The sequence below is a fragment of the Schistocerca gregaria genome, chromosome X (genome assembly GCF_023897955.1).
Source record: "Schistocerca gregaria isolate iqSchGreg1 chromosome X, iqSchGreg1.2, whole genome shotgun sequence".
Taxonomy (NCBI): domain Eukaryota; kingdom Metazoa; phylum Arthropoda; class Insecta; order Orthoptera; family Acrididae; genus Schistocerca; species Schistocerca gregaria.
Window position 1 is genome coordinate 469,379,359 of NC_064931.1, and position 13,950 is coordinate 469,393,308.

The following is a 13,950-nucleotide window of genomic DNA, read 5'->3' on the forward strand; positions in this document are numbered from 1 at the left end:
AGTTACAGTGAATCCCAGTACAGGCTGTTCCAGGATGTGAGGTCTGGTGACTTCAGGTATGAGAAACCAACCAGCCTCATGCAATCCACTGCCTTGGAATGCTGCTGCCTACGTTGCTGCCACTAACGTGAAGACCTGCACATCTTCGACCAACGTCCTGCTGGGGGTAAAGCGAGGGCGGCCGGCTACACACACTGTCCAGGAGAGGCGGATCCGTATTGCCCCCCCCCCCCCCCCCCCCCCCCGGCTTTACCTGTGAGCAGCTACTGGAGTCTTTACCGTCTCTAGGTGGGAGGCCAGGGCATAAATCTGCACGGCTACTGTCATCCCGTGCGGAGCTGTTAACCGCTGACCTGAGCATGAACTCCACTGTCTTGGAGACAAACTCGATAAAGCAGCAAGTCAAACTACCGGCATCCCAGCAGGGCGGACAACGCCTGAAAACCACTGGGTTGAGATTCTGCACGTCGACGCCCCTGCTGAAGGTGCCATTTCTGAATTCCGACATGTAACATAGACGCCGCTGAGCTAGACGAGTCAGAAACTTCCGACTCTACGTGCCACTCAGCCGCCTACGCTCTATGTCATAGAGAAGCTATTTGCATTGTATGAATACTGAAAATAACCGTATTTACAGCCAACATTTTATCACCGATGCCTTCGGAAATTTCACCGGACCACACTCTCGCAATCCGATCTCGGCATCCTGCATACGTAGAGACCACAGCTACCTGGGCCTCTGAAATATCTTGTCGTACTTCCAAACAAGCTATCAATTGAGCACCGTTGCATTAGCAATGTCTGTAAGTTCTAAAATAAAGTGAAGGCAGTCGACCAAAGGTGACAGACGAACAAGAGGATTTAAGAGGAACAGCTGCCTTTGCCATGCGTACAGAGATTTTTGAATAACAGCATAAGGTGCGGAACATAAACGAACAAAAGTAAGCTACCGTTGGACATGCTACAATGTTATTTGGGAACCCAGCTGTTCTACGGTTCTTTGCTATCCACTTTGTTATCCAAAAACTGTCATACACAAAATAATTACATATCGTTTTGGGTTACCGAAGGAAGAACTAAGGTATAGGGAATTTCGAGCTTTCATTTCTTTCATTTTAGTTCGCTAAATTTTCTATGCCATTCATTTACAGGCTCCGTAAATGATTAGCTTGATCGAGCAAGCTAACTAATTATTAATTATGTGACACTATTCTCGTTCAGATTCAGTGCAATAATAATAACAATAATAATAATAATATCAAGAAATAGAGAACTAAAATAATATATCACAGTGGTAAAACCAGAATTTTTATATGTATGTGACTGCTTTACAGTGACCTCTAAATTGGACAGAATAAAGACACCTGAAAGACATATCATTAAAAAAACAATACAAATTACAGATGGTTGGAAAATGAGAAGATCTATCAAAATATGCAGTAAATATCAGAAGTAATGGCAAATCGAAGGTTAATCTTATTTCGACACATGCTAAAGAAACAAATCTTCCTATATATCCGGAAAAAGAAGTCAAAAATAGTACGCATTTCAGAAATAAGAAAAGAGCTGTAATGAAACAAGATCAAAGTATGGGATGTAACAGAAAGAAACTTTTTGAAGAATGCAATGCTAAATTTAGAAATATTTGAATGCAGAATAAATAAGAAGTCAGTAACAATACAGGCAGAAGAAAGGAATAGCAACACGAGAAAAAGACGGAGTACCGGGAAAAACAACGAAAGAGGGTTTGAAGATATTACGTATTCCCAGTTGGACAATATGAAAATCTAAAAGAAAATCTGATCAGAGAGTGCAATGTTCACAACACATCGTGACAGTGTTACCATCCTCGCCCACTGAACAACCTTCCTTTTGCCGTTGTATTTAACTGACCTATCAGCTGTCCTCTTTTTATGAGAATTACTGTCACACTGAGTTTCGTTATCCAGGCCGAGTCTTCCAATAAATGTGTCAAGAATACAAGGTAACTCAAAAATTAAATTATACCAAGTGTATTCTATATATGTCGTACAAAGAATATTTTTATTTTTTCCACATTGGGTGAGTGCCGTAATATTTCAGAGACAAGGCCATATCATCATATCGAATATTCCATCACAGTGCACATCCTGTGCCTATGATCTGCACATCGCATAATGCATGTGCTGTGGTCTGAGACATTTTCCCTGAGTGGAAATACAATTTTTTTTATACTAGCTAATAAATTTCCATTATCTTACATGGTTCAAATGGCTCTGAGCACTATGGGAGTTAACATCTGAGGTCATCAGTCCTCTAGAACTTAGAATTACTTAAACCTAACTAACCTAAGGACATCACACACATCCATGCCCGAGGCAGGATTCGAACTTGCGACCGTAGCAGTCGCGCGGTTCCGGACTGAAGCTCCCATAACCGCTCGGCCACCGTGGCAGGCCATTATCTTAGAGGCGCCATAGAATTTCAGATGAGACAGCCATTTGATACTTTTTATATTTCTCGAAAACAATTTTAAGAACTCATAAAACACAATTTTTGTGGTAGCCCAAGCGATTTCATTAACTGTTCTCGTTTTCATGTGCGTCTTGTTGATTTTTGAAACCATAATCAACACTCTAATTTTGACCGGTATTTTATCCGAGGTCTATACAGGAACTAAGGTCCGATTGGTTGCGAAATAGAAACTACAGTGAAAATTCAAATGTTTTGTTTTCAACACTTTGCTACACCTTCCAGCTACTTCTCTGCATAGTGGCCACTTCCACTTAGACATCTGTCGTAGTGTTGTATCGACTTTCCAATACCCTCGTCATAGCGACGGTTCAATCCCGTGTCCGGCCATCCTGATTTAGGTTTTCCGTGACGTCCCTAAATCGCTCCAGGCAAATGCCGGGATGGTTCCTTCGAAAGGGCACAGCCGACCTCCTTTCGTAATCCGATGAGACCGATGACCTCTCTGTCTGGTCTCCTCCCCCAAAACAAGCCAACCCAACCTCGTCACAGAGGGCAGCCTCCTGTGCTTTCCGGTATTTCTCTGCACTAGTATGCAGTTCGTTGTCTGCGCCAAAATGTTGTCGTCATAGTCAGCGGGTCATATGAGCAGAGATGAACACGAGAGGGAGCCAGGTTCGGGTCCTCATTGCCCTGCAATGTGAGGCTGAGAATTCTCTCTTGTTATCGGCATCTGCACATGCTCACTGTGTGCTTAGAACTGAAAAAAGCGAAGTGACACGATCGACATCCATGTTAGAGACACTGCCCAACACATCTTTGGAAAGCTTCATCGGATTTTCACTGACGTTTCTATTTCACTACCTATCGGTCCTTGCTTTCCGAATAGCCCTCGTATACTGGTTTTCTTTCTTTTGTTTCTGCTTCTTTCTCAATAATCATGAATTTCGCATGGGCTACGTTTAATTTCCTCAACATTCTCACTCCCAAACGGTGTGTTGACCTTAGAATTTTGTTGTGATGGCTTTGTAATCTGCAGACGCATTCCATCCCTGTCGTAAATTTCACGCACATATTATAGCTTTCTTTCATGCCGTGCTATGATTTAGGAATAGCGCCAATACCGTATTAGAAATACTGCATAGATACGAACAGCAATATATGTGCGAATATTATCTCTCATTTACACAAACGCTATACATCCCGTACTTCAAACTAACAGGTTTACCTCATTTCCAGGCGGATATTATTCATCTCAATTTGACTTATTAGTTTAGTTTCTTTTCCTATTAATAAGCCAAAGCTGTTTAATTATGACGCTTTTTAAACAGTGGGTAACTTTCCTCTACATTCACCGATGTTGACCCCCACCATCTACACGAGAAAACCTCCACAGTTAAGTTTAATTAACGTTTCCACGTAGGATGCGTACCAGACATGGTGGAAACCGGATCGTACTTCCTGAAGTAATTTCCTTGCCATTCGGTGCAAGAGATTCATCTACTGGCTAACTTCGCAAGTCCAGTAAAAATAAACTCCGGTGGACCTTGTGCATTTACCCTACCGCTCTTCTCTCATTCTCTTCGTCTCAATGAAATTTCCGCCCCCGGAGATGCTCTTGCAGGTTGGATTTAATGAACACAGTTTTCATTACGGGCTCGTATTCGACGCGAGCGCCTCACAAAACCTTCGGACCTCACCGCGCGTATCAAGCGGTCTTCATCTCATTTCGTCCGCTGTAAATTCCGGAAACCAAGGGGCACGTAAATTCTTTCGTTTAACAGTGCCGCATGACAAGGGCCTGATGTCTTCCGGCTATTACTTCCCGAATGGAAAATACTTTCTCTCATTTGTCAGAACGTCAGCACGTCAACGCCATTTAATATCCTTCGCAGATTTTCATGCATTCGTGTTCGTTAAAATAGGAGCTCTAGGTAATAAACTGCAGAAATGGGTGAATTTATAAAGTTGCCTTAGCAATGATTGCGAGAAATCTTCGAACACTTAGATGTTTTAAACCTGAAAACTTTTCGGAGGTGGATCATTACACGTATAAACAAACGCAACCAACCAGTTATGTCACACACGGTAGTCTTAATTTCTTATCAGGATTACAAAGAGATGAAAAGTAACATAAGTCACATTTTCACACATAAAAATACATGACTTACAAAAAATTTAAGGCAACACATGTTGTCACAGATAAAAATATTTTTTTAATTATTCTCCATTTTTAGTATGCAAGGAGCAATCAGGCTCTAAGGAAAAAATTCTCAGACACTTCTAACAATTTTTCAACATATTAGTGTCTACGTTTTGAAAGTTGCCTGTGGTCTAATTATCGGACCGTCTTGAAGGATACACTGCTGTCTGGAAAAAGTGAAACACCAAGTCCGAGATATGTGATCACAATGAAGTTTATTCCGCTGATTAAGGGCAGGGCACTACACAAGTGATCAGCACTACAGACCGGTACATGCACTGCGATTGTGGATATGCAGTACGGAATAGCATCATCACGTGGTGCAATGAGAGCTGCCAGGCGTCGTGGCATGGTATCAAAGAGCACCTATATATGCTGCTGGGGAATACTCTGCTACGCAGTTTGTAGGCGCATCCACAAAGCATCAACTGTGGCTGCAACAGGACCTTAACTAACAAGCTGCCGACGCACAATACCCAATACATGTTGTGTGAGCGACGCGTCACGCGAACAGGTAGTCCAGGGAAGCAGTGGTGCTCGTCGGTCTTCGAAGAAGGCTTGCACATTCCTCGCTACATGCGGCCAGGCTTGAACAGCCTCCAAGGGGTGGGGGGGGGGGGGGGGGGGGACAGTGCTTCAGGCTGTAAATCCTCCCTGATATAGTGGTAGCTCTTCAGATTACCTTCAAGACGTTGGAGGCGAGATCGCGTGTTACAGGTGATGGTTCCTCAAACAACTGTGTTTACCACGACGGCGTCAAACTCGTAGGCGGCCACTACTGGTTGTAGGACAAGTTGAAGCGGGACATCCGCAAACACTGCATTTTGGCACTCACCATGCCAGTGTCCACGTTCATGTACCCATTGTAATCCTGGGTGTTAGTGGGTTGTGGCCAGTGGAAGCCGACGCAATGGCACGTATGTCACCAGTCCAGCCCGCAAGAGATTGCATCGAACCATCGACGCAGGCATGCCCACAGCCGCAGCAGTGCTCCAACGTCGCACAAACACTGTAGATATGCTGTTCTGCCGTTACGGCCAAGTGAACAAGATGGCGGTCATCTCGCACTGTAGCCGGACTGTGTCGTGCAGTATCTTGTCAGAGCTGTGTACGGCCCTCTTCTCTCCACTGGTTCCACATACGCTTCACTGTTGAAGCAGCGTGCCCTGCACGAGCCGCAATGTCATGGAACGACAGACCCGCCTCCTGGAGACCATTCATTCAGCCCCGTTCGAACGCACTCATATGTCGATATTCCACACTGTAATGTCGGCGAGGCATAGCGGGATTTGGTTACAAGTTTCCACCTCGTACGACGGCTCTGCATTAACTGAGCGTTGCGTAACACTCATCTGTTCGGTCAAACAAAAAGGGCGCTTTTGGGCTACTTGCAACTCTGCCATTTAAATCAGTTCCGCTTTCTACACGTCCTCTTATCGTGGCGTGTTGCAAACAACTGCTTCTGACAAGATAAACTTCCCATGGCACCCCCCCCCCCCCCTCATATTTAGTGGTAAGAGAGCCCAGTGGTCAGCCCGTCAAAAATTGGACACAGATCAAGGATGAAAACAGGAAGAAGGTGCACAGAACTGTGAAGAAAAAGAAAAATATTAACAGCGAACGGTTCAAGAACAAGAAGTGCAATATAGAGCAGACTCAAAAGAGCAACGGCGTCGTTCGTAAGTGGTCACTTTGTTGGACTGCCAAGCAAGTGAGCCGTGTTCAAACATCCCTAGTGTCAATTTCATTTTTCACTGTTCACCTTATTCAAATTTGTCTCTGTGTCGTGGTGTAACATCCGTTTGCAACAGGGTGGTGTAAGGTAGGGACCTATAATGACAGTTGATTCTGCACAACTGCTCTATTAGCAGCCGAAAGGAAGTGGCTTTCGAATGGGAATCGCAAACGTTTGATGAAAAGGTGACAAGTCAACCGAATCCTCCACCGGAAAACACGTCTGGTGTGTCATACATGGCATTAGTGACAGTACGTGTGGAATATGATAGGAATCTTTTATCGACGCCCCTAGTTTGTACGCCTGGTGAGTAAGTGAGTGAGATACGCCTCCTTGCCCGATTTAGATGCTCATATGAATGTGAAAGTGATCACTCCTAAGGAAATTATGAAAAATAATACTTTGTCACATAAGCTGCAACAAATGAACAGTTTCATAATAGCACAATTTCTTTGTGCTCTGTCAAAACACAAGCTTTTAACGTTTTCGAAGCTGCGTTGTTGCCTTTTTGAGGTTTTGACTCTTGAATTCCTTTGTTGTAACGTAGTTCAGACGTGTTTATTTGTTGCTTTAATTTCTGTGGGACGTCTATGTGGTATCCCGCCTGCTGTCACTGTTCATCACATTTACTTGCGACGGTAACGTATTGTTACGACATGACTCATACTCTATAACCAATGAATAGTATGACAACTGCCAAGACTAAAAAAAGAGAACAAACATATCAGTACCCCGATGGACAGGTCATAATGTTGTGGATTTTTTTTTTCCAGAGGGCAACTTTTTTTTTTGCAGAGGGCAGCTAACCCTGTAACCGAACACGCTGAGCTACCGTGCTAGCTAACGACGACACCGCGGCTATTCAAGCCTTCTCGATATTGCACTTGTTAAGTTTGGACCGTTCAGTATTTTTATTTTGCTTTTTTTCGCAGTTCAGTACATTTTTGTCCTGTTTTCGTGCTTGATCTGTGTGCAGTTTTCGATAGATTAGCCACTGGGCCATCTTACCACTAGATCTGAGGGAAGTGCGATGGGAAGTTTCTCTTTTAGTGTTTCACTGTTTACAAACAGTAGAGTCTGTGTCACAAACGTACTGCGAGTATCCGCTGACACATATTTTTTGGCTTTGAATTTGTTGACAGGAAGAAACATTGTGATACTGGTAATGTATTGGAAGTACTAGTATTTTCACGAGCTGTGATGGCTTTCCGTTAAATACAAACTTTATAAACTAAATATTTAACGTATCAAATAAATCTAAGTGGAAAGAAGCCTTCTGTTTCAAATGCACCTTACTTCGAACACAAGAAGCCAATCGATACTCGAGTGAACGGCACAACAAGAGCTTTGACCTAATCATTATACACATATGGATAAGATTTACAAATACGCAATTTGTAGATAAGAACTCAGTTTTGCATAGACTAAAACAAATCACACAAAAATACTATAGCCGTACATATAAGAGGCAGTGAAATCAAAAGAGACAGATGGGAAGAAAGGAAGTAATCTGTTCTTTATTCCATAAGTAATCGCCATAACTGTTAATACATTTACCCCACTCTCAGACAAGATGGTCAATGCCTCCATGGAAAAATGTTTAAGACTGCCTGCTAAACCACGATTGTACGCAGCTGTCCCCCTATTCGTTCGAATCAAATCTTCATAGCTCCACAGATATGGAAATCGCATGGGGAGAGATCCTGATCTTGTATGGACGATGTGAAAGGATTTCCCAAGGAAACTTCTGCAGTGGGCGGCACCCATGTTGTAGAGGTTGTTTCCACTACGCTCCAGAAGTTGGCTGGGAGCCCCTTAGACATCCTTCATTCAGTCCTGCTCTCTCCCCACACTATTTCCATATGTTTGAAGGCATTCGTGGCCGTAGATTTGCTTCGGACGAAGACGTGCATCCCTGGGTACAATTATGGCTCCTTAGGCAACCGTAAACATTTTTCAGTGGAGGCATTGACTGTCGTGTCTCACAGTGGGATAAATTTATTAACAGTTGTGGCGAATATTTTCGAAATAATAAACAGTTTACTTTCGTTCTTTATTTTATTTGTCACGTTTTCATCTCATTTCTTCTTATTTAATGTCCAATTATCAGGTCTAACAGTGTTCGGTAAATGATAAGTATCGAGTCACACGATACATTTGCAAACGTATTATTGGTACCGACACATTTGCAACTTAGGAATCATCTAGCATGCACTCACGCACCCACCCACCCACCCACCCATCCACACACACACACATACACACACACATACCCACACACACACACACACACATACACACACACACATATACTGGCGCGCAACACACGCCGTTGCCCTCTGCCGGAGGCATGGTATTTTTTAATGGAGTGGTTTAGCACTGCTTTCTTATAACTTCTGATTGATGTGTGGCTTCAAAGTATGAAATGCTATGATAAGCTCTTGTTCAATGCTGTGCTGCGTTTTTAATTGTTGCAAATTAATATGGAGTTTCAGAACGAGAAGCTGTGAAACCGGGTAGTGACACACACACATACTCTATTTCTGTCAGAAATAATCAAGTCATACAATAATACATTGCGGAGAGGATTGGAGCATTTTGTTACGGGGCTTGAATCATTTTGTTGCGCAACACAGTGACAAGAAACGAGGTTATCAATCCTCGTCAAATATGTTTTGCTAATGAAAATTGTTTTCACCTTCAAGATCTAAACTGGTTATCTCTCAGTCGAGAGAGAGAATGTTACCAAGATTTATACATCATTCTTACATCTAATTATTAGCTCCGTCTATCATGTGTAGCAAAATTTGACCTCAGTGGCTTCGCCATTGCCAGAATATAGTCAGCAGCCAACCTGACCGTCTTCAGCAGCGTCTACCGTTGGGTGACTTACCGATTATTTCAGTCAGCTTATGTTTAATATCGGTAGATGTCCTGACGGTGGATCGTTATTTAGGCCTTTGCTTTATGTGGAAACTATGCGGCCATCTAGCTCCTTTTTCGTAAGCTTAAAACAATTCTGGAATGGAACCGCTAGCTGTGACTGCCTACCGACAAACTAGTCGTTATATTTTACATGTATGATTCACTATTAATTTGAATCTGTTCATGAATCATTGTATTAATGTCTATAAATTTCCACCCAAATGGCGAGAAGATATAGAACAGAAACACGAAAAATGTGATACCCAACTAGTATTGATTTCATGCCTGATTCGCGGTATCCTCTCTCTCTCTCTCTCTCTCTCTCTCTCTCTCTCTCTCTCTCTCTCTCTCTCTCTCTGTGTGTGTGTGTGTGTGTGTGTGTGTGTGTGTGTGTTTGCATGTAGTTGACAGTTTTGGTAGTACAACATGCAACGTATATTCCTCAGGAGAACAGTTTTTAGAATTGTTTCGATTCTCTAACAGTAATTAGCTTTTTACACTGTATTAGGTTTTCTGTGGAAATGACTTCGATTGTTGAGTCCCAACTCTAGTGTGACCATGTAAAGAATCCATTAAGATCCAGTTTCTAAGCTGGTGAACTGGTACACAGCTGACGTGTGCAGATGATCTTAGAAGTTTAAGAGGATTTCATTGTTGAGACCCGTTGCATGAAATCCTAATGCTAAAGTCTACTTTGTTGTAACTCGCCTGACAGATTGATACCAATGGCAGTGGTGGGATCTAAACAAGCGAGCAGTGGCGAAGGGATTAGGAGTGGTTATTTTCACGTGCGGATAGCAGTAAGTATTGTTTTATTGTTTTTGTATACTGCGGGGCCCCAGGCAGCATATTAGAATCATTACTTGCTATGTAATTGGTATTTAATACAGAACTTAAGACTGTGTAAACTGTTCAATTAAGAAATAGGTTAGTAGCTTATACAGGATGGTCAGAAGCAGTGTAAGAAGCTTGAAAGGGCATTGCAGGCTCGGTTGTGCTGAGAAAGAATTCTTCAGAAAAAATCGATACGTCGTGTCTATTCCGAGTTAATTAGTGTTGAAACTAACCAATCACCCCGCTGTGCGCTCAAATTCAAGCACCCGCCAGATAAAGTTTGTGTCAGTTGTGCCTAAAGCGTAGATGATAGCGCAAGAGACTGCTCGGTTCGGGTTCGTTCCCTATTATCGCCCCATGTCCAGGGTTTGTATCCCTGTCTTGTTCTGGTTTAGGAAACAAAACGAAGAACAATTTGGCGATAATGCATGTACCGGGCGCTTGAATTTGAGAACAGAACGGCCTGATTGCCTAATTTCAACGCTAATTAACTCGAAAACGGCGCAATGTATCGATTTTTTTTTCTTAAGAACTATTTCCCACAGTTAACAAAATGTTTCGGCCTATTACACCATGGTCGAATAGATTTCACATTTAAACCAAACGTTTTGTCCCCATCTGGGGAGGACATTTTCAAGGATGATCGTAGCTCCTTGGAGTGCCCGTTTCATAACCTGGATCGCTACTGACTGAATTGAAATTCTGTTCAAGCGCGCTCCAACGCAGCGGCGTGACGTCACGCTTTGAGTACATGAGCGCAACTGGCCGTTGTCGATTGCCGTCGTCCGCTTTTGCTCTCACTTCATGGTGCAATGGTCCACATCCTTATCAGCACCTGGATCCAAGTGTCATTCAATTTCAGGCTCTCCTCCTTTCTATTCAAATTCCTAGGGTGTTTCACAGTCCCTATGTCCTCTCTTTATAACATTTCATGATAATCGCCTGTGGTCGCCAGTACTCGAGTCATATTAAAATGAATTTGGTGGTCTGTTGCCTCCAAAGCATGTTCCGCAGTACCTGATCTGTCAGTCTTCCCATTCTACAATAGCATTTGTGCTCCTCTAGTCGTGCTTTCACCGTACTTTTTGCGTTACCCGCGTAAACCTCCCCACAGCTACATGGAATCCTACAAACTCTTCAATTTTCCAGCGGTTTCCGAGCATCTTTGGCCAATTCTAGGTGATCCTGTACCTTCCGGGACGGAGGGGGGATTGTAAGTTACCTCCATCTTTCGTTTTTCTCAAAAAAATTCCTAGGCGGTCAATAACGTCCTTAATGAAGAGCAGGAAAACTTTCCATTTCACAGACACTTGTGCATCGCTGCGATTTTGGCAAGGGTCTCTGAAGGCTCTTTTTAGCTCAGCGGATGAATAACCATTCTTGACCAGTGCACTTGTGAGATGTTTTAATTCTCCATCACGTATCTCTGGTTCACGGATGTTCCTTGCTCTATCCTCCAATGCCTTTATGATGCCTCGTATTTGCTGATTTCTTGTCGTTGGTGATTCGAATCCCTGTGTAGGTAACAGCATGTGTACGTTGCTTTTCGGTAAATTGTATGGCCGAAGATACCATCTTCTTTATTAAAAGACATCTACTATTCACCATTAGCTACACTAAAAATGCATTATTAGCCAAAACCGGTTTTCAGGTTCATAACCCATCATCAGTGGCACAGTATGCGCTTCTGTAGCAATGACATGCTTGTCACTTAATACGATAGGATCTGAAATATGTCCTATAACATAGTAGACGGTTTTTCATTTATGTTACTGCTGTCAAATTTCAGGCAGTGGCAATTCTTGATAATGTTGGACATAACGGTCATATAGAGTAAACACGTAATTTTTATGTTTACTCTATATGATGATTATGTCAAACATTATCAAAAATTGTAACTGCCTAAAATTTGACAGCAGAAACATACATGACAAACTGTGTATTATATTTCAGAACCTATGGTATTAACTGACAAACATGTTGTTGCTATAGAAATGCATAATATGCTACTGATGATGGATTGTGAGCCTGAAAACCGATTTTGGCAAATAAAACATTTCTAGTGTAGATCATGATGTATAACAGATGTCTTTTAATAAATATCTGAAAGCTGCGAAGCACCAAGCATTCTAAATTTTTACCATTTTGTTTCTTGAAAAGTAGCACATTAAGAAAATTTAATCTTCCGCCTGGCTCCTCCTCCACGGCAAACTGAATCTTCGGATGCTTGTGAAAACGACATAGTTCCGTTCTGCCATGTCTCCAATTATTCACTATGATATTTCCAGTAGTGAAAGTTTACATTTTATAACTATTTCTGAGAGCAACACACCCTGCAACTCTCTTACGAGCTTTTCAGACTGTTCCTGACCGCCCTGTGTGTTGGTGTTAACAATTTACAAGCTGATATTTTAGATAGTGTCAGCAGTGTCTTGTGCTGGCAGATCGCACCACCTTCAGAGTTCCGCCGTGTTGCAGCCCCGCCGGACTCGTCGCAGCAGGAGTTGGCGCCGGCGCAGCTGCGACGACGCTTGGTGATCCAGCCGCCCGAGAACGGCGGCAAGCAGTGCGGCAAGCTGATGGACTGGCGGCCCTGCCCGCTGTCGGGCGCGCGCTGCCGCCGCTTCAACTGGGGCGTCGGCAACTGGTCTGATTGCCAGCTGCCCAACAACGTCGAGTGCGGAGTCGGATACCGCGTCAGGGGTGTGACTTGGAAACAATTTTTATTCTCCTTCTGTCATTCGTATATACCATTCTCGGGATTGCTGTCGATTATAATTTGATAAATTACAGGAACTTCTGACAGTCTCTGTTATCACCATCGTAAGGAGTAACTGAACGTGATAACTGTTTCTGTGGTCTCTCTTTGGGAATATACAACACATAAAATGATCATCCAGAACAATGTGACCATTTACCTAATACCCGATATGTCCATTTTTGGCACGGATAATGGCGACGACGCAGCGTATCACTGAAGCACTGAGGTCCTCGCAGGTCGCTGAAGGAACTGTCACCACATGTGCACAGTCAAGTCACCTCTTTCCCGCATATTCCAGGATGGGGGGCGGTGAGCTCTGACGCCACGTTCAGTCACATCCCAGATTTGTTCGATAGGGTTCTTCGGGCCACTCCATCAAACTTATGGACTTGTGACATGGTGCATTGTCTTACTGAAAAATGCCACTGCCGCCGGGAACTGATCGCCATGAATGGGTGTACGTGGTTTGCAACCAGTTTACGATACTCCGTGGCCATCAGGGTGCCTTGCACGAGCTCCATTGGACCCATGGATGCCCACATGAATCTTCCTCAGAGCATAGTGAAGCCGCCGACAGCTCTTCTCCGTCCCGTAGTACAGGTAACAAGGAGCTGTTTCCCTGGAAGACGACAAATACGCGACCTTCGATTAGCACGATGAAGGAAGTCTCGGGATTCATCATACCACGCAACGCTTTGCTACTGCCCCAACGCCCAGTGTCGAAGGTCACGTGCCCATTTCAGAGGTAACTGTCGAAATCATGGTTTGACAGTGGCAGTGCATGGGTCGTCGGCTGCGGAAGCACATCGTTAGGAGTGTTCGTAGCATTGTGCGTTCAGGCACACTTGTACTCTGCCCAGCATTAAAGTCTCACTGGTACTACATGCACCGTGCGTGTGTCTGACTATCAGACATTCCTCACCAGGTGAAGGTGCTATTGCCTGGTCAGGTTTATATCGACAGTAAGTCAGTGGTCATAATGCTCTGGCTGCTCAGTGTAAATGATTTGGCGGGCAGGATGGGCAGCAATCCGCGGTTGTT

General features: G+C 43.5%; 1 protein-coding gene across 10 annotated transcripts in view; it reads left to right on the forward strand.

Moving 5' to 3' along the window:
- The window catches only part of LOC126297914 (thrombospondin type-1 domain-containing protein 7A-like), a 1,219,654-nt gene that overhangs the window by 1,008,729 nt on the left and 196,975 nt on the right, over positions 1–13,950 (forward strand). For all 10 annotated transcript variants that reach the window (XM_049989225.1, XM_049989222.1, XM_049989223.1 and 7 more), the window contains one exon: positions 12,627–12,851. In XM_049989225.1, the coding sequence (XP_049845182.1) occupies positions 12,627–12,851 (225 nt within the window). The remainder of the gene's footprint in view (positions 1–12,626; positions 12,852–13,950) is intronic.